Source organism: Paralichthys olivaceus, chromosome 19 (genome assembly GCF_024713975.1).
Source record: "Paralichthys olivaceus isolate ysfri-2021 chromosome 19, ASM2471397v2, whole genome shotgun sequence".
Classification (NCBI taxonomy): domain Eukaryota; kingdom Metazoa; phylum Chordata; class Actinopteri; order Pleuronectiformes; family Paralichthyidae; genus Paralichthys; species Paralichthys olivaceus.
In genome coordinates this window covers 4,117,137-4,137,988 of record NC_091111.1, presented here as the reverse complement: position 1 = coordinate 4,137,988, position 20,852 = coordinate 4,117,137, and the positions used below count along the sequence as shown (strand labels likewise).

The 20,852-nt window shown below is 38.5% G+C and overlaps 2 protein-coding genes across 5 annotated transcripts in view; one reads left to right on the top strand and one right to left on the bottom strand.

The window, feature by feature from the left end:
• The window catches only part of mep1a.2 (meprin A, alpha (PABA peptide hydrolase), tandem duplicate 2), a 28,224-nt gene that overhangs the window by 4,635 nt on the left and 2,737 nt on the right, over nt 1-20,852 (top strand). Inside the window, exons 12-14 of one of the 2 annotated variants that reach the window (XM_069515187.1) lie at nt 723-896; nt 1,126-1,324; nt 2,067-2,217. In XM_069515187.1, the coding sequence (XP_069371288.1) occupies nt 723-896; nt 1,126-1,324; nt 2,067-2,217 (524 nt within the window). Of the gene's footprint in view, nt 1-722; nt 897-1,125; nt 1,325-2,066; nt 2,218-20,852 lie in introns of those variants that run through there. The other variant, XM_069515186.1, reaches the window with a different exon arrangement.
• Nucleotides 3,199-19,217, bottom strand: LOC138405592 (adhesion G protein-coupled receptor F4-like). 3 transcript variants are annotated; one of them, XM_069515181.1, is made up of 18 exons: nt 19,070-19,217; nt 17,323-17,385; nt 16,992-17,004; nt 16,295-16,435; nt 15,073-15,225; nt 14,903-14,961; nt 14,741-14,802; nt 14,494-14,615; nt 12,839-13,066; nt 11,633-11,860; nt 11,338-11,478; nt 10,994-11,193; nt 9,724-9,906; nt 5,235-6,533; nt 4,555-4,596; nt 4,351-4,377; nt 4,201-4,265; nt 3,199-3,341 (listed from the first exon to the last, which is right to left on the bottom strand). In XM_069515181.1, the coding sequence occupies exons 2-17, from the start codon at nt 17,374-17,376 to the stop codon at nt 4,209-4,211; spliced, it is 3,009 nt and encodes a 1,002-aa protein (XP_069371282.1). In that variant the 5' UTR covers nt 17,377-17,385; nt 19,070-19,217; the 3' UTR covers nt 3,199-3,341; nt 4,201-4,208. The 3 variants fall into 3 exon arrangements, with proteins under 3 accessions (XP_069371282.1, XP_069371283.1, XP_069371284.1); XM_069515182.1 differs by lacking the exon at nt 11,338-11,478; XM_069515183.1 differs by lacking the exon at nt 5,235-6,533 and having other exon boundaries at nt 19,070-19,215.

Sequence of the window (20,852 nt, the reverse complement as noted above, 5' to 3'; positions counted from 1 at the left end):
GAGAGAATGACTATTCTTGTGGTACTACCACCTTATAAGGTCCATACTGAGCAAAGCATATTAATATTGTAATTTGTGTAAAACAACTTCCTTACTTCCTATCAATAAGCAGTAATTAGGAGATTATAAATTATTATATATCATATAAAACTGTTAGTTAATAGCCTAGTAGTTGTAGAATAAGGCTTTAATAAGTGCTTTATAATGACTAATAAAGAACCAATATGCAACTAATATGCATGCTAATAAAAAATGTCTATATGGACAAGAGACCCCCATGGATAAGGTCACTACGTGTCAGTATTTATTATATTATATTATATCTATTGTCAAGTGCCATCAAAGTGAGTTGTAGTTACTTTAAAATGTCTACATTAATTTGTGTTGTTTTTTTCATATCAAGATATCATTCCAGGATTCAATTCAATTATCTGTAAACACAGCACACAAATGTCACTTTTTAAAATTGATATTGAATGAATTTGTCATGAAAAACTGCTTTCACGTACACATAGTCAAGTGATCCATCATTAATATAAAAATGTTAGTTACTGCTCCGTGTGAACAATCCATCTCTTACATCATCACTCACCCTGACATCTAGTTTCAACCACAAATATGTGGAGATGAGTAACAACACAGCTGAAGTGCAGTTTCCCAATGTGATGTTATTACGGTGAACGAAGAGTGACAGATTTTTTTCATGCCTTCTTTCCTCGGAGACTCCGATGCTAACTGGAACAAGCCAACCAATGCTTCAGGGGCCGAGTGGGACGACAGCTGCAGGTGCTACCGAGGTCCAGATTTTGGCTGGAGCACGTTCATGTCCCACAAGCATCTGCACAGAAGGAGCTTCCTCAAGAACAATGACCTCATCATTACTGCTGATTTCAATGGTGAGAAAGTTAAATTTGAGCTCTTTTCCTGCCTACTACTGGAATATAATGCCATAAACAGTCTGTCAAGGTAGATGGGAAAATTCTTACATTTTTCCACAGATTCTACTAATAAACTGGTACAATTCACATAAATCAGAAATCAATTTTTTTCACTTACATATTGAATTCTTGCCATTTGTATATGTCTTTTATTATAGCATGATTATTAACCATGTTGTTTTGATAGATCTGACCTACTTGATCAAGTCTGAAGTCAAACCGGTTGCACCAGTAACTGACATCACAGACGAGAAGCCAATTGGTGAAGTGGAAGTGAGAGCACAGGCTCCAAAACACAGACAAGCACGTGCAGCCAACCCCTGTCATCCAAACCTGTGTTTTAATGGAGGCGTGTGTGTGGAGAGTGAAGGGAAAGCCTCATGCAGGTGTGTGTTTCTTTGCTTCAGGGGTTGATATTTATGGTGTGACTACTTTTGAGAAAAATGTAGACGGTTTTGCTCATCAAATGTACATTAATACAAATGAATACAAAACAAATACAAATTACAAGTATAATTTTAAGAGATTTCTCAGCCCAAGCCTGGAAAGGTTATATTGTTATATTCGTATGGATTCTTCATGATTATGTGTCTTGATGTTTAACAAAGAGAAAGATGCTTATTCACAGCTGAAACTTAAAACTAAGACTGAAATCAGTGGAAACAACTTTGGATGCCACATCAAATTCCAAGCATTCAAAAGAAGCTGGTATTCCAGTTTTATAAACTCAGGTATCAATAATCTTTGTCCTTTCTAGGTAGATTGACAACCTCTTTACCACAACACCCAAGAAAGAATCTGACAGGCTGAAACTGTCATACATCTACAGAATCTTTCCTCTAGAGTAAATCTAAACTAGGTGCATCACTCCTGCTCTATGTTAGTGACAGTGATCTTCTCATCCAACCTTTAAAATAGCAAGTGAGCATGTTTATAAATTGCCAAACTGTCCTGTGAAACTCACGTGAATCAATCAACCTACTTGCTCTTGCTAGCCTGCTGAGACTGCTTCGTACATGTGGGCTAAAGCAAACACCAGCCTGGAATGTGCATTCATGTGAAACCTGCATTTACGTTGTATTATTTTTTAAACAGTCAAAACAGATGTATGTGCCTTCTGCTTTTCAGGTGTGCAACAACCCAGACCACCTACTACACCGGCAAAAGATGTGAGGAAGTGAACACACACAGCGGCATTCTGGGAGCTCTGATTGGCGGCGCAGCCGGGACAGTAGTTCTGACAGCAGCCGTCATCACCGTCATCAGGAGAGCTCAGTGAAACACTCTGTGGAGGACTAATACCTCCACTGCATCATTCAGCAGTGACATCACAGTAAACGCAAAGTCAATATTGGAGGGAAATATGAAAATATATCCTGGGCCTTTTAAATTTTTTTATTTAGACAGATCTCAAGGCTTTACAAATATAGACCCCCACCCCAGGAAAAATGCAACTTAATTTAAGATTCACTTATAAAATGAATATATTCATCACATGAAAGAAATGGAAAAATAATAACATTTCAGGAAAAGGACTAAAACCAAAATGAGCCCGGAATCCACTGTTTTAAAGACTGTTGAGAAAAACCACAGTTGTCAGACTTAAAACCTTATGGTACTTGTATGTCATTAATGTGGTTTATTTAAAGATTTATTTGTATGATAAAAGCAATCAGGTGTTTTCTGCAAAATTATTTCTGTTGTGAATAATGCAAGACTGGAATGAACTATTTAAATCACGCCTAGTGTGCCTTGTCTTTATTCCTATGTCTTACTAATTTTGAGATACATACAGTGGTTATACAAACAGCATACAGGTTATGTTTATCATGTCACAAAACTTACATCTACAGGCTTTCCTTTCAAATAAGATTGTTCTATTTACATTTAAAAACACCAAGTTATATCATAAACCTCACTTTAAGGTACAGTGTGTAGAATTTAGTGACTTGTAGCTGTGAAGTTGCATGGTGCAGCTGAACACCCCTCACCTCACCCTCCAATTCCAAACATGAAACCTGTGGTAGCTTCTCTAAAAGGTTTTAGTTTGTCCAGTTTGGACGACTGTGAAAAAAATGGCGACCTCCATAGAGAGGACCCCCTCCGATGTAAATGTAAAGTTTTTCAATATAAAGGGCCCATTCGAGGGTAAAGAAAACAACTATTCATACGATTTAGATGAAACACACTTGTGTAAACATTTCTAGGGTTATTTTACATAAAATGTCTGCCAATAGTTCCCTTTCACCTAAATCTTACACACTGGACCTTTAATAATTACATCTGTTTTCAAAACAAACATCTTCACCTTATAAGTGTCTAGGAACTATAATATACCACAAAACAAACTCTAAGGCATGCTCTCTTCATGGACATGTAGGTTGCTGTTTCTCTCTGCACCACCTGAAACATAGAAATGAATGACATTTATTCTCAAAGTCTATGCTGCAACAAGAAAGAAACACTTGGGGGAGAAGATAACTGCAACTGCCAACGTGCAAATTCAGCTGTAAACTGATTCACATCGGCTCCAAATCTCTCTCCAGGCATACTGCAGTGCTTGTATTGATGCTGAACTTCTTGTAATAAACCTTTTATTCAAGCAAGATGGTGTCAGTGGAGATTCCTTCATCATCTTCACATCATCGCCACAGGCAGTAGCTCAGTCCATACAGACTTGGCTTGGGAACCGGAGGGAGGCCGGTTCAAGTCCAGCATGGACCGAAGTATGAAAGGTGGACTGGTAGTTGGAGAGGTGCCAGTTCACCTCCTGGGCACTGCTGAGGTGCCCTTGAGCAATTCACTGAACCCCACAATTGCTCCCCGGGCACCTTCATGGCTGCCCACTGCTCCATGTGGTCACTGTGTGTATTGTGTTCCGTGTGTGCTGTGTTCACACAGATGGGTTCACACGGATGGGTTAAATGCAGAGGTCAAATTTCTCCATGTTGCATGTAGTGCTCAGTGTGCATGATTGTGTGGGACAATAAAAATCTTAAAACTTATAACATTGAAGATATTACAAGGAAATTTGGAAGTGGGAATACAGTATCGCTCCCTCCCACCTCAATTGTGTGGATTATCAAATTTGGTACAGACTTATAACCTAATGATTGCTTGAATGCTTTTGTGATTCCTTAAACTTTCAATCTGTTGCCATTATTAGGTCAGAATGTCCAGTGTTTCATGACTATACAGACGTAATTTTTTTTGCAACTATAGTCATGCTAAAAAATGACATCAATGACAACATAAGACTGACCTCTGCCTTCATTTGTCCTTTGTAAATGTGGATGAATTCTTCAGGCTGTCATGTTTTCCTTTAAACTGAAAGTAGAAGCAAACAGAGAAATGAGGCACATGTCTGTCATTTTGTGGTGTAATTATGAATAGACAGTCTTGGCAAACTTACCATTCGGTTTAACAGTTCTTCTCGCACCTGTTAATAATAACACAAATAACAACTAATCTTAATATCCGGAAGGTTTATCAGGTGCTGTAATGCATTTATGTTGGACCCACAGGCAGTGTTGTAGTCTTTGTATATTCTTATAAAGCAATGAACATATTGATATTGATAGAGCATAAACAGTCAAAGTAAAAATGATAAACCTACCTTTCGCTCTGCAAAACACCCTGTCAACATTACAAAAAAGCCCTGTAGGAGGAGAAATAAGTCAAAGTGACTACACTTTTCATATTTCATAATAAATAACGTATTTTTTTCTCAAAGGGCTATAACAAGTACAGCAGGAGGTTGTTTGACTTTTTGAAATGTGCCTCAAGCAATGGTGGATCAAATTAAAAAAACAGTTACTTGCTAAACATTTTAAAATCAAAACAATCTCTATTAATTTCAGTCCAGACTCACATGTACATTCACATAAACAGTGCTTGGACTTTCTACAAGGTGAAACTGTTTCTGAAACTGAAGGTTTGCAATGTTTGTAATTCATCATGCATGTTGTATTCACCACTGGAGGCCAAAGCCAATTGCTTTCTTTTGGAAGAGCAACGTTTCCCAAAGTTAATGTTTTCTGGGCTCAGAAACTGGTGTAGTGTGGACATCAGGTTGTAAAACTAAAAGACATTGGTGTGGATGTAACCTCAGCATACCTCTCCATTATATGCTTGGTAACTAAACAGCAGATACAGATTCAATTTGGGGAAAAGAGAGCACCGGTGCCAGATTGAGCATCAGATACAATACTCTAAGTTGTAGAACAGGCATTAAGTAAGAAAAGGTGGATCATTGCATTGCTAGTTTGTTTGGTGTGTATGCTGTGTTCAAATTACCTGGAAAGCATTGAGGATGGTGAAACTGTACCTAGCAATAGTATGCTCCAGTTGGCCTTCTTTAAACATCAGCTGAAGTAAGCCAATACCCCATGTTACTCCAAAAAGTGGTGATAAGAAGACCATCACTTTAATAATGCTCTTAGCTGTCTCCTTATCATCCGCCTTGCTGCCATCAGGGACCGAGGACTTCATCAGAGTTAAAATGACGACCATCATGGAAAAAAGATTTATGAAAATAATAGTTCCCACAGGGAGGAGGAAAGCATGCATTGACCCCTCCAAGACTTTCTCAAAAACTAGCCAGCATGTTTCTTTATCATGGTAGTTCTTGTTGGTGTATTTGCAATACAAATAGCTGATTGCCACAATGAGAGTTGGGCAAGCGTAGCCTACGATGCTGGAGAACAACATGAAGACTCTTTTCCTAAGCGGGCTGAAGACAAAGATGAGCTGGTGGACAAGCATGATGCTCATGCACAGCATCCAGCCAAACATGGCCAAAAAAAATAAGTGTTTGCATATGGTCAAAATTAAGCACCAGTCATCACTGAGAATCTCAGGTGAGGCAGAGGCCAAAAAACTGCAGTTGCCGAGCAAGAGGAATGTGGCGATGTTCACTAGTGCTGTGTGACGGAAATGAGAGAGATTAGTCTTGACCACAGCAGACCACACCAGAGACTCAATGATGAGTAGGATCAGCAGAGAGCAGATGGACACACTCAAGCCCACATAGGTGATGATATCTAGGGCAGGGTTAGGTGTATCGTTCTTGGACATGAGGACAGAGAATGCAGATAGGTGGCTGCACTTGCAGATTGTGTTGTTACCCTCACTAGGCTCAAATGTGCAACCTTCTTGTGACCATTTCGTGTGGTTCCAGTAGACACATACTGGTGTTTGGTTCAGGTGCTTGTAAGGGAACTCCATTGTAATATTGAAAGACGACATACTGCCGTTCTCTAGTGTGGCTATTATTAAAATGCTGTTCGGAGGTAGTGATGTTTGCTGAATTGGGTAATTTAATTTATCCACCAGCTTTTTCACAGCAACAGTTTTCAACTTGCTGGTGTTATTTAGGGCCACGCTGACGTTAAACACTGATAAATCACACTCCGCTTCTGAGCAGACTTTGAAGTCCAAGTTTGGCTTGCTGATATGGCTGGTCTTGTTCACTTGGATATTTTTCACCAGACCCTCCACAGACTTAAGGTATTCTGATGACAAGTCCTGGCGTATTGATGTGTTGCTCTCATGCCAGGATCCGTTCAACATATTGCTTGCTGCCTCTAAAAAATCCTTAAAAAGAATCATTAAAGAAAATCATTAAGCAGGCACACTTTTATCTAAAAAATGTTGGCTTCCAATGTTAGCTGTCCATCAGTTATATTTTAAACCCAACCATAATGTGGAGAATATCCAAAGTTATAACAGCCCCAGCAAGGTACCCAGCCATGGCTAATGATATATGGCATATAAATATAAATAAATCCCTTCTAGGTGGCAGACATTGGATAAACTAAGTCAATTGGAGTTGGCTCAAGAGCTAATATCAGAGGCAGACAAAATGATCGACCTAAACAAATATAAATCGTACAGATACATACATAGAAATGATGTAGAGTTTTAGAGTTCTGTCAGTTTGTGAGCCATTTCAAACACAATCATAGACCATATTATGACACATCAGTGCAATATCTGACATTTTTACAAAGCTTTTATCACAATTTGTGCACTTGTCATGGAGATGATTTACATGCAATGGACGCCACCACACTTGTTAGTGTGGAAATTTGGTCATGTGATAACAGATGGTTGTGTAAATGGCCTGGACTTAGCTTAACATCTGTCTCTGTTTAAAGATGGTCCATGATATTTGACTTCTTCACCATGACCAGCTTATGTTTTCTCAGCTGTTTTTGGTAATCATTAGAGTCTCTTGTCCAGGGACCCTACCCATAGAGTGTTCCCCATATTTCCCCAGTTTTCTTCTTCTGACTCTCTGTGACTTGACCTATTAAGATCTCACAGTCTCTGTTGATTGGGTTGAGATTTTGGTCATCCACTCCTTGTACCTATTATGCCCCCAAGAGTGGTCTGGTGAAAGGGATAGTTCACCGAAAAATAAAAATCTACTCATTATCACCACTATGCCTATGGGGGGGTGAGTGAATTGTTTGAGTCCACAAAACACTTAAAGGTCCAGTGTGTAAGATTTAGTTGAAAGGGATCTATTGGCAGAAATTTAATGGATAATAATCCTCACTATGTTTTCATTAGTTCATTTCATCTAAACTGTATGAACTGTAGTTTTCTTTACCCCAGAAAAGACCCTTTATATTTAAATACTTTATATTTACATCGAGGGGGTCCTCTCTACGGAGGCCGCCATGTTTTTTGCATTCAGACTACAGACTAAACAAAGTAAACACCTTTTGAGTTTTTATGACAATTAAAGGCTACCAGTTTCTTCTTCATGTTTGGAAGGAGAGGGTGAGGTGAGGGGTGTTCAGCTGCAACATGAAACTTCAACACTCGATATCACTAAATTCTACACACTGTAACTTTAAGGAGTTTTAGGGCTGAACAGTGTTTGAGCCCAGTCGACTTTAAGAACTACAATGACGTTTTGTGTGTGACGTCGACCAGTCGGCGATCATGTGACTTTGCCAGTACAACATGTACGCCTCAGAGTAAACAACAGGTGAGGAGGCTGGAGGGTCTGTGCAGCAAACTAGCAGCGGTGTGTGGAAATACATTATATGTGGACTTGATGCCTGGTTCAAGCATATTCAGTTCATCCCGGAGGGTAAAAAAAAGGCCACCCAGACCCACATTAACGCCCTACTTGAAGAAGAGGGAGAGAAGCTGGCAGCGACAAAAATGAAATTAATCCAACCTATTGATTTAGATTGTCTTCTATTTCTGAATGCAAGGCCTTGGTAAACTTGGTTATTCATTTTAATATAGGTGAGGAGGTGGATGACAGGGAGGGAGAGCCAGTGAGGGGGAAAAAAGCCAGACTCGAGCAGGAGAGAGTGGACGCAGAGCCAGTAATCAGTGCACTTGCAAATTCCCACCATGCAAAACCTGCTGCAGTGGTGGGCCCAGAGTGAGGACAGATTCCCCCGCTTGACTAAATTGGGAAAGCGTTACCTGGCTGTTCCAGCCACCAGCACGCCGAGCGAGAGGATTTTTTCTCTGGCTGGAAATGCCATCACGCGACAGCGGGTGAGCCTTCATCCTGCCCACGTCGATGCCCTTGTGTTTTTACACGCAAACCAGGATCAAAAAACAGGAGCTGTGTCTGAGCAGGACTTTGATAGTGGTGAATAGGTTTGCAGGTCCATGCCTGCGTTGTTTTCCTCCCTTGCTTACAGTATTTTTTTTGCACTGATGTGAGAGAAGTATAGCCTAAGGTGTAGGCCTATGCTAAATTAATGTTAAAGCTGATTTACAGCTTTTTGTTGATATTCCTGATATTATGTGTGATTTTTGATTTCTATGCATGATGCTATTGTCAATGAATACAGATTGTTGCAAAACATTCCCTCCTTCTGTGATTTCGTTTATGACGGAAAAATATGAATGACGTCATCAGTGACTAGTCGACGTCGACTTGACTTTCATCACATTAGAGTCGACTTTAAAAAATCTGAAGTCATGCAGTCCCTACTAAGTTCACTATTAGGTAGGCAGGGTTACTGCTAATTTAATTTTGCAGCAGAGGTCTGTCACTCCTAAAATTATGGGTCCAGCATCCTTGTACCGTGCCGCATGTCCTCCCTCGTCACTCCACCACTGATCTATGCTCACTTTACATGTTAACAATTAATGCAAAAACTAACCAGGAATTATCAGAACATGAACAGCACTGAGGTTTACTTTGTGTTTGTTTGATTCACCCTGGAGTTTATGAGACACACATTTATCATGATTCATGATCTGATATCATTGAGGGAGTTTTATCATTGATTTAACTTCATTGTTGCAGAAGAAGCGACACCTCATAAAGATGAATTAGCAGGTTTTTATCAAGATAATTCTTTTGTGTGAGTGATTAGAAAAGAGCAGAGTAGCAGAGTCTCTTGTTGACCAGTGGAGCCACCTGGAAACTGTAAAGGCTGTAATCAGAGTTTTTCACCACACAAGCCTAAGTGCATTCATGTGGAGAACGTCAATAATCAATATATAAAAACTATTGACTTTTTTATTTTAATTATTCATCTATTTATATATATCATTTCAAGCTGGGATTTGAACTGTGAACCTTCTTTCACCCCCATTTATTATCACATGAATTTTGTACTGAGGTTAAAACAACTATCACCATGACAACTGACCAACTCTATCTGCTCAGGAAGGCTAAACGAAATGATTAATACTTTTGGAAACAGCAAAGATCCCAGACCTTTGTGTTGAGAAGTTTTCGGAGCTCAGTACTCGACATCAATTATAGTAAAAGTAGTAACAACCACCTGGGACTTACAGAAAGGACAGGTTCCATCAAGGTGGTATTTTCTGATGCTTTGGCCATCAAATTTAGTACGTTGACGGAAGCACGGACTTCAGCAAAGTTGTCATCGAAATTAGTATAATCTGTAGTGTTCTTAAATCTTTCAAAGATATTCAAGGCCGCTTCTGGTGTAGCCCCTAGTCCCTTCTCGAACATCTAGAAACAAAATATCTTAATGTTAGTCTACAAAAGAACACAAATTACATCACCTTAACCTAATGAAAATGGAGTCTAAACAGCTGTGAATTGTATTATTCCATCATTTCTGTGAGTGGTTTTAAGATAGATTTGAGATTCAAACTTTTTTTTCCATTTAAAGAGCAAAATTGGTATACAAAATAAAAAATAGAAAAAAAGGACACGATAATATTATAATATTAAAATAGTTCAAATTGTATTTTCAGTGTGGCAAACAGGACCTTTGCATAAATTAATGATTTTGTTGGTGATAGTGGATCATTTTATCTCTTTAAATCATTTTAAATGTTTTACCAGAAAGAACACATTTGAGTCCTGAAATAGTGTATGACATTTGAGTACAAACATTTTGCTGCAGAAAGGCATAGTCAAGGCAACTTGACTTGCTACAGGTTCTTAGTTATTCCAAGAATCCTACAAGATAATCCAGCACATGGTTAAACCAACATTGCTTCTTTCATTGCCAATTTGCACATTGACTAAGAAGTTAGGCAAGTTGGTAACTTTTCTCTTTCTCTTCCCTGATTGCAAATATACTACCTGAATTTTAGTATGGAAAACTCTAGATATCAGAGTCAGGCCATGCTATTACCATCAAAACAATGAAGGGTTCAGTCATTAGCTGGCTAGACACCACTAAGATCTATACATATTATGATGTTACCTGTGAAGTTGTCACAGAAACACGGGCTGCTTATGTTGACAATAAATCTTGCTGACAAAGAGTAGCATGGCCTTTGTTATTAACATTTTTGAGCTAGATGTTTAGAATGGTGGCTAATGGAAGGATCTGCTTTTCGCCTAGTTTTGATATACAGTATATAAACATAGCCTTTAATACAAAGTTGTAATACAAGGTGCTGAACAATAGACTCATAAATGTATATTAAGGCAGTAAGTAGAAACTTATAGGTCCTCTTGTGTGCATTCTTAGCAGTGATTGGTTCCTGGCATGTATAACTTTATAAAACTTATAATAACTGCAAAAAAAAAAGACAGGATCTTACTTTTCTGAGTGCTACGTGAGCCATAAAGCTGCCCTTACCTCTGCTTCATGTTCAACATTCTTCAACTCTTGGCTGATGCAGTTGGAGATCACAGACTTCCAGGTGTTGCCCTTACAAGTACGAGACTTGTTACCAACCTTGCCTTCTCCACATGTCTGATTAATCACTGTACTTCCATCTGGGGTTTTTGGCCAAAGCACATCCTTTTCTTCCTCCTTATCGCAAACCTTTGAACCCTCTAGAAAAAAATGGAGCACATCATTAGATGGTTCAAGGAAATAATTATCAAATAAGTATAATAATTGAATCTAATAAATAAATTACACTAAAGACAATTAGAAACTGGATGAGGTGAAATCTAGTAAAGGTTTAATAATCGTACTATAAATGACTGGGATATCCACTCGTTCTGTTTTATTTTGTCCTTTTGAGTTTTTAAAAGTGACAGAAACAGATTGTGCTTCAGTCGTTTTCTGGCATGAGACGTTTAACTTGACAGAATAGACCAGGTTATCTTCAGAAGCTGCAACGAAAAACAAATGTTAGTTTAAGGGCTCCATTTGTGGTTCTGGATTTTGCATGCGTTTAACTGTAAGTGAATTTAAGTCTGTGTTAATATCATCATGTATTTTGGTGCTGCAGCTCACAGAGGGAAATATATTGTAGGTTTGTCTTACTTGTGGTTTTTTTTTGGATTAGCGCCATTCCTGTATGCATCCACGAAACAGTGAAGCTCTCTGTGCTAGTTTGGATGGTGGCAGTGACTTTAACGCTAGAGTTCACTGCACAGTCTACTACGGGTGGATCAATTTTCATGGTGATCACTTCAGGCAGGAGAGCCACACTCAACTGTGCCTTGGCTGTGTGTGTGACTGCCCCAATAGTCAATCCACACTCATATGTGCCTGTGGGATACACATCAGTAAATTACATTCTATGGCTGAAAACAGAATGTGACATGGATTATGAGCTCAAACTGAATCATGAAGCATTTTGATTGCTTCCAAGTGCAGGAGACATTTATGTTTATGTCCTCTCATTTATTCACACAAACAAGAGGAAGTGAGGCTTTCAATGAATGAATGAATAAATCTATCAATCAGTCAATCACACTTTATTTGCATAGCCCAAAGTCACGAATCACAACTTGCCTCATAAGGCTTAGCAAGGTATAATATCCTCTGCCATTAACCCCCCACATAGCAAAATTGTTTTGGTCCACATCGAACATTGTCATGTGGTTCACATAGAGCAAGGAATGATGGCACTTGGGCGTTCCTCTCCTGTTTGCAGGATCTGGGCCACAAGTAAGCCATAGCAATATAATTCGTTCAACCAAAGGTCCAATAGGTGGCCTGAATTTTTTTTGTGATATTGTGGCCATATTAAACATTTACCACATGTGCCACTTTGGGCTCACATCCAGATTATACTCTCCCTAGAGAACCACATGTTTGCAAAAAAAGGCCCACATTTGTTTTGGGATAGACCACCACTTTAGGCTCACAACCATTTTGTGCTGCGTCACTGCCTGAAGTGGCCCACATCCATATGCCAACTGGGCCTCAACTAGATTGAGGAAAGACTACTTCAGTACTCCTTTAACAGAGGAAAAATGGCAGAAGCACTGAGCACTCTCTTTGGACTAATTGTATATCAGGGAAGCTTTCCAAACATATTGCTAGTCTTTTTCTCAGTACAATGCCATTGTTCACACAGACATTGCACCAATCACATTACAAAACCAACATTGTCAATCAGAACTTCAAAACTTCATGTTCACTGGAAAACACTCATGTCAGGCAAGTTGTTGCTGCAGAAGAGCATTAATTCAATCAAGTGTCAACTTAGAAAATATGTCAGTGTGAAATGTTTGTACTTGCCTGACCAGGCGCCAGTCACTCTCTGGAGGAAAACCTCAAAACAGGACTTGCCTCCCACTGTTTTACATTTTGACAGTGTCACCACACTACCATTGCTGAGCTCAAAGCGCGAGTGATTCCTGATCAAGTGCCAGGCAGAGCTGGTTGGTGCCTCCTCAATTGTGCAATTCAGTGTTGCGTTCGAATCTTGGCGCACACTATCCTCTGGAGATGTGATGGTGACCATTCCTGAAGAAGGCAACATGAATACAAAGCAATACAATGGATTTCAGACATACACTCCAGAGAATGTCCGCACAATGGGCTCCAGACTTTCTCCAGAGTTTTCCTTTCACACATGAACAACACAGCAGGAGATTCTCTGCTCAGGTGTGTTCAAAGCAGTGTTCAGGTCAGGGCTGGTGCAGTAGGCAGAAGCAAGTAATAATATATAAATAACGTTGTCCGTCATCAACAAAAGCTTTTCCTCTGTATCTTCTACATGTATGACACCACTTTTTCATCCTGACATGTATTCTTTGCTGTTCTTCATATTTGCGTATCACGGTGAATCCTGCGGAGGATCTCCTGCTTTGTTTTCACATCGGCTCATTCAGACATTAACTTGAGGTTTTGTAGTGTTCTAGGAGGAGAAACTCCAGCGAATGTCTGGAGCCTCTCACACGGACATTTGCATTTTGCGATACAGCCCCTCTGGAGAATTGTAGGAAATTCAATTTTAGGAAATTCTCCAGAGATGTCCACTGGTTTGTGAGAACCTTCATTCATCTGTCTCTTATCCAGAGCAACATACCATGACACCATTAAATCACCATTACAAACTCACATGCATGAGTGAATGATTGAAAGCTTTGACCTTTTTTGTTGCTCCCACAGTATAAACATGAACAAATTTGCACGAAATGTGTCTTTTAATTGACAATACAATTAACAAACCCAGTCATTCTTCTGTCATAAGGTGAGGGGTTAGGGAGGAATCCAATACTGACCTCCTGCATTAATATGCAGATTTACAGGCACCAGGTTTTGTTAATGTTAATGTTCTCAGATTAGCTGTGTAACCTGCTTTTTCTGAGTAACATAAGTTATTGAGTGCACAGAAATGTGCTAACGCCCAGGCCACAGTCGATGCTGGAGCGGTGCGTGTGCAACGTCTTGACTTTATTCTAGGCTACTTTTATTACAAGGAAATACAAAAGTCATACCAGACACCTAATGCAGCAGCCCTGCAGCAGGCAGGCAGCAAACAGACGTGCACATGACGCAGCAGATCCGCGATGCAGCAGGCATGCACTGACCATGCACCTAGTGCAACCCAGGCGGTTCATTATTCTATACATGAAATTGTTGTTCACCGTAGTTTACAGCGAAAACAGATATTTTGGTTGTAAGAACATCAGGAAATTTAGCAAAGAGAAAATTAGAGAGAACAAGTTATCAATAAAACACCAGATTCACTAACTGGGTTTTTAGAAATAAAGTAAAAAAGGTAGGATTACTCCTGATGCATGAATGCCACATTATACATATATTCTATTTTCTCATCGAGCAAAATATAGACAGTAGTCTATAGGTAACAGCTAAAATGCAAAGGCATCATCTACAACATTGTGATCTTAATGAATGACAATAAACTGTATTGCTTTTTCACTGACCTACAGTGTGGATCCAAACTTTAGCCGAGAGACGCCCTTCCAGCTCAGTCACCAAGTTTTGAAGAACAGAGGTATTTAGTTTGACGCTGATGACTGCCTCGAAGTCAGTACGGTTGCTTTGGCTTTAGGATTTGGAAATAATTCATAAAGATATTGGTTAATGACATACCAAAGTGTCCATTTGGGTAATGATATGGAAGTTGTTTTGTGTTTCATTAAAAAATATTTTCAGAGCAAGGCGCAATACCTGTGGTCAGTTATCTTCAGGGACTCAACACCATTCACTTTAGATCTGAAGGCAGTTTCCAGCTTTGAAAAGAAAGAGTGTTAAATCATGTATATCTGACTTGTGGTTTTTAGAGACAAACATCCTCTGGTATTATAAATCTGTCACATGAGCAAAATTTACCTCTGCAATTTTTGTATTATCCCAGGGCACATTCAGTGTAACAGATCCATTGAGGTAAACTGTAGATTGAAAATATTATCATTGGTTTGTTTCTGCTCTCTACAGTAATGTATACAGTATAGTAGTAGTAAAAATACTACAAATATGAGGTCACATATCATGATTGGTACCTTGGACTTTGGGAATGCAGAGTGGTGTGATATGGGACACATTTTGTGTGCATGCTGTATTGTTGCAACATCCGAAGCCGTAGCACACGTTGTTGCTCCAACTGTACCCACCAGAGCAATTGCAACTGGAATCGGCACCAGTCGAAATGCATTCTAGAAAGTGGAGCACAATCGTCAGATTTTTTAAACCCTCAACTTGGCTTGAAATCGTAAGTATTTTTTGCAACATTAAATGTAATAACCAAAATATGAATTATGCCAGGTTACTGTGACTGTAGGTATGGTTGGATTTAATAAATGAAAATCAGCTGATCAAGAAAAATATTAGGCAGATGTTCTCCTCATTATGTTGGATTCAGAATTTAAAAAAATATACATATGGTGATAATTTTATACAAAACAGTATTTTTAATAAAGAAGTGTCCTTTGTCTAAATAAAAGGATGTAGCCAACTTTGGGAACAAAGTTAGTTTTCATCATTGACCTGGTCTTCAACAAATTAAATTGAACAATAATTATGCAGTGATGGCAAAGATTGTATTTCCCATAGATGTATTCAGACACACAATAAAAGACTTTGACAGTCTGGGTTTGCATCATAAGTCCCATCTGTGGTTAGATTTTCTCCAAACCTAACCAAGTAAACATTAGAGCATTCTGTATCTGTAACATTTGTGGTGACTTGCTAATGCCATAAAGATTATGTTAATGAAAAAAGAATTCAGGTGACATTACATTCCCACTAAAAGGTTCATGCTGTTGTATATTAGTTGCAAATCATTGTAATTTTGAGGGGACATGAATTTTATTAATGTATTTTAGGAATTTGCTAGCTATTGCTGATTTATCAAAAATAAAGTGCAAAATGTCATAATTGTTTTTAATCGTTTATAAATTTAGATTTCCTGACTGCAATACTTTAAAGCTTATTTTCCTTTATTTTCCTGTCTGATATTTTCACATGCATTAACTCATAATAGGTTGGTCAACACAGAGCTAGAGCGAGTGTTAACTAGATGAGGGACACCTGTTATTTGCCAGTGTTAGGTTTAGTGATGCTACATCTAAGAAATCTTAATTAATTCAAATATATTTCATGAAACCAGTTTGTATGGATGTGAAATAAATCAAACAAATTGTAGCATCTTTATTGAACTTCCTGTATTTCCCCCTTCAAAGTGTGAAATGACCAGAGAAAGAAGAAAGTGCTCCTGCAAGATACCTGAGAACAGCTTGGTTTGTACGATCGTCACCGTTGTGAGATTGCTTATGTTCGCATGGACATCAACGTTCGAAAGTGAGAGCTGCTGCTGTGGCAGTGTGAAGTTACTCTTCACTACCAGGTCACCAATGAAGACTTCTCCTACAAACAGAAAAATGAGTACTGATGCAACAACAAAAGCACAACTGCCTTTTAAAAACAGACATTAGCACTTTTGTATGTACATAAGAGCTTTCTAACTTAGCTCGGGATGACTGTGACAGAAGTTTATTTAACTTTAAACTGCCTGCAAACCGATGCACTGTTATGGATGACAGAGGAGGTTAAATAAAAGTAGAGGTTGCTTTATTATTACAGAGTCAAAGTTTGCCAGTTTTCTCAGTGGGGGAGCTAGGATCTTTCTATTCAGGGGCCATCATTTACAGAGACGGGACGGATTTGATGCGTCTATGCAGAAAGCCTCCCTTGGGTGTGTGAAAGGCAGACTACTGGTAAACTCTGTCGCCAAATGTCTGAAAACGGCCTAAAAAAATGTTGTGCATAAGGGTGACCTTCATGCACTTGCACAACTGTTTCCGCCTTAGACTGAATTAATTCTGTGGGAAATGCTGCAAATTGTCATATTTATTGTAATATAATTATTAAGTGATTAGTTTATATGTTATTGAATGTAGGTCAATGTTGCCAAATGACTCACCTGCTGCATTGACCTGCAACGACACAAACAGGCAAATAACAGACTTGTACTTGCTGTCATGATTCAGTCTTATGTCAGATTAAAATGTATACATGTTTATACGCCTGCAGAGGAAAAATGGCTACAGAGGCTCTACAGCAAATACCAGGTTTTCTTTTTTTTCTTTTTAATATTCAGTGAATTAATGTTATTATACATGCAAGAATCAATTGATTGAACAAAAATTTTATAATAGAGCATAAAGATATAATAACAGTGGGTATATTAAAAACATTCACTTGGTTACATTTCTGTCTTAAAGTATAAAACCCAGACTGAGAAGCATATTTACCTGATAGTAGATGTACACAGCTCCAATCAGAAACAGACACACTCTGGAAAACATTATCTTTTCCTGGGGAAAAACATGTCAGATGAGAATGACAATGCATACCCTCACAAATACACAAACACATAAGATGTATCCCAATTCAGAGGCTGCATCCTTCAAAGGATGCAATCTTTGAGTCAGGCTTTCTTGATGCTCTTATCAGCAGCTGTCTGTGTTTCCTTACAAACTGCTGAGAGCTCATATGATGTAATAACGAGTCAAACTTATTTGCATTGTTTTGCATTTGAGCAGTGAACACAAACAAGGAGCTGGTGGTTTTCACTTCGTACTGTTCACTCCTGTTCACTGGTGGCATACTGTTCAGGGCCTGCTAATGTGGTAGAGTCCTTGCCAACCTCATTTTCATGGAGTTATTTTAGCCAATGTTATGTTGTGGTTATTGAACAATGGACAACTTTCCCTATCAGTGAAGTCAGTCAGTAATGTTATGTAGTTTTCCAATGAAAAGTGGAGAAGTGGCGCCTTGAAGTGTTTTGTGTTTGCATGGCAAAGTAATGAACAAAGTTAGGCTGGTTGTCTTTACACCATGCAACTGCCCTACTTTTCAATGGCAACAAATCTGCAGGCTTCCCTGTTAACGTTTCACCCAAGTGAGGCAGCGGAGGAGGAACCACAGACGAGCGGATCAATGAAGTGTTCAACCTTGTCTGACAAATGTACATGTACATATTTATGTACACTTGGCTGCTTGTATGTAAACAAATACATACAGGGTCATGCCAGGTCCCTTAAATTATTGTGGGGAAATATTACACATAATAATAATAATCTATATTTAAATTATATGTTACATAGTACCATACCATTTAAAAAAATAATAATAATTCTAATTAAATTATAATAATACAATGTAATTATATGATATTTGAATTATATGTAAAGCTTGACCATTATTGTTCACAGTTAGAGGTGTTGGTGTGTTCTTTATACACTGTTATTTTGTTTGAATTACAAGATGACGACATTATAAACTTTACATACTTCATATAAGTAAAGTTTTAAGATCAAAAGTTATGTTCATCTCTGCTCTGATTTACTCATTTTACTGTATTTCATTGAATTACACATTACCTCAGTTTTCTATTTCCAGGATCAAAAGATTTTCACAGACCGAGCAAAACATTCTTCAGAACCAGTTCTCCATTTCACATGAATCGCATAATTGCTTCCTCTAAATCTGCACAGACGGCCACTTATTCTTTGAGGGGAGAAGTATCCATGCAGGCTACATTAATCTGATCACTTCGTTCTCTGTTGTTTGACCACAAGGGTGAGGGTTTTACATGCAGTAACTAGAATGACCCTTAGACCCACCAAGGCCCGACAGTCCCCTTTAATTCAATCAAGCTGCACCAAATTTCACTCACTCAGGTCCCTAAATGAATTATTGTAATTTCAATCTGCCCCCTGATGCGAAGCTACACCAAATGGCTTCTTCCTTGACCCATACCACATCCTTGTCTCGTGGAAATACAATATATTTCTCACAAACAAACAAATGGACAGGGGAAAACATAACCTCCATAACATCCTAACAATGAGGATGACAGGAATTAGTGGGGTGGTTGTTACAAAAGTTTAAAAAAATCATGTTTCATGGTGTTGCATTAGTATCTTAATTCCCTCTAGTTCAAATAATAATCGCATATGTCACAGAGATGAAAACACAGAGATGAAGAGCTCTTACCTTGGCTGTACACAGATGATTAACACATCTTTGCAGGAATTAGCGAAGAACGAAAAATCCGACTGTGCTTCATGGCACATAGGCGCACACCAGTATTAGAGTGAAGGTAAGTGGGCACATAGGTCAGAGAGACTGGGTTTCACTGGACAGTGTGTGTGCATGTGTATGTGTTGGGGTGGGGCTATCTTATAGGAAACAATGACATACAGGCTTTGTGTTCAACGAACATTTGCATTGATGACATGTCTCCATGTGAGCTAGAGTGGTTAGCACAGGCACAGAGCCCTTTAACTTTCCATGGATATTTGTCTAATCAAATTGTGTGCTCTCCTTCAGGCCGTCAGACAGCAGATGCCTGTCACTTGTAGCCAGTCCAATTTACTCAGCCTCATTTTTATGATGTGCAGCCATTACAGAATCACTGGAAAATGTCAAAATATAATGCCAGACCTGCTAATGCAATGTTTTTCCTTTTGAAACATTTTGCTAATATTTGTTTTTCATCTTGCCATTATGGGGTGAAATTAATTTGAATAGTTTAAGCATAAGGTTGCAACATAAAATGTGAAAGGGAGTGAGTCTTAATGTACTTTATGATCAGTGGTGTAAAGTAACTAAATACATGTACTGTACTTGGATACAATTTAGAGGTACTAGATTTCATGTAAAGTTATATTTTACAGAGATGCAAATTCAAATATGTATGTTGTCATTATACTCAGGTAAAATGAAATTGTATGAGGCTTCTCTCACCAGTCTAGTGTAAAAATATAAAGAAATATAACAATGAAAAATAGCAGCAAATAGCTTCATACAGAAAATAGAATAAAGCATATTTACAAATAGTGCAAGCATGATTTGTTTTTTCAGGTGCCGTCCCTGTGCGGGCTGTGCATTGTGTGTTATTTTCAAGCCATGATGTGTGTCACAGTGCTTGATGTGTTTGTTATGTGTATATCCTGTGTATATGTCTGTATATGCTTTTAATTGGAACAGTGTCATTTTAATTGTGGCGTTGCTATTTTTAGTTTAGCAAAGGATTTGTCTGTGGTTGTTGCAGCAACTTAAGTACAATGATATGTAAAAGGAAATATTCTCTGAGCTCAAAACTGTGCAAAATCTCTCATGATTTCTCTGCTCATTTAAATGTCTCAGTTTAATCTAGAAACTCTGATCATCAGCTGGCTCCTGCCATGATGTAATGATCCTTGAAGAGTTTGGCCTCTGCGACAGTCAGTTGTGTCCGTATGTGCTTTATTAGTTTATTGCCACTGTAAACCATCTAATAGAACAGTAATGGCTTTCATTTTTAAATAGGAAACTCCTACATTTAAATGGAAACGACAGCCCCCATTAAGAAGTTACATTTTAAGACTGACTGTGACAGGCTTATACTTAAAATAATAAATAATAGTTGCATTCCGACCACAGTCATGATTTCAATGTCTTATTGTTGCTCTTCATTGTTACCCTGTTGGGAAATATGACATCATCAGGCTGTGCACATGCCTCCACAGGCTTAATAGATGAGGTTAGATTTTTGTTCATTTTGAACATCAAATATATGTAAGTAAAAGGGGCACTGCAAACAAATGAACAACACATGTTCAAAATAAATAAATCATGTCCGAAACAGAGTAGGAAGAAGTGCATACTTATGGAGTGCTACCCCCTTTTTTCATATTTTGTGCAAACATTTTGTGAAAAGCCACAATATTCCCACTTTCATCATGAACAGCTCAGTCTCAGTCAGTAAACATAAACACGATGACACAGCCAGGGC

Bases quoted from the DNA above. Each gene is read 5' to 3' on its own strand.
- LOC138405592 (XM_069515181.1), bottom strand. From the start codon at position 17,376: ATGTTTTCCAGAGTGTGTCTGTTTCTGATTGGAGCTGTGTACATCTAC. The intron at 14,803-14,902 runs GTAAATTTTGCT...TTCTTTTCAAAG, and splicing joins ATAATACAAAAATTGCAGAG to CTGGAAACTGCCTTCAGATC. The intron at 4,266-4,350 runs GTAAGTTTGCCA...TTCTACTTTCAG, and splicing joins AAGAACTGTTAAACCGAATG to TTTAAAGGAAAACATGACAG.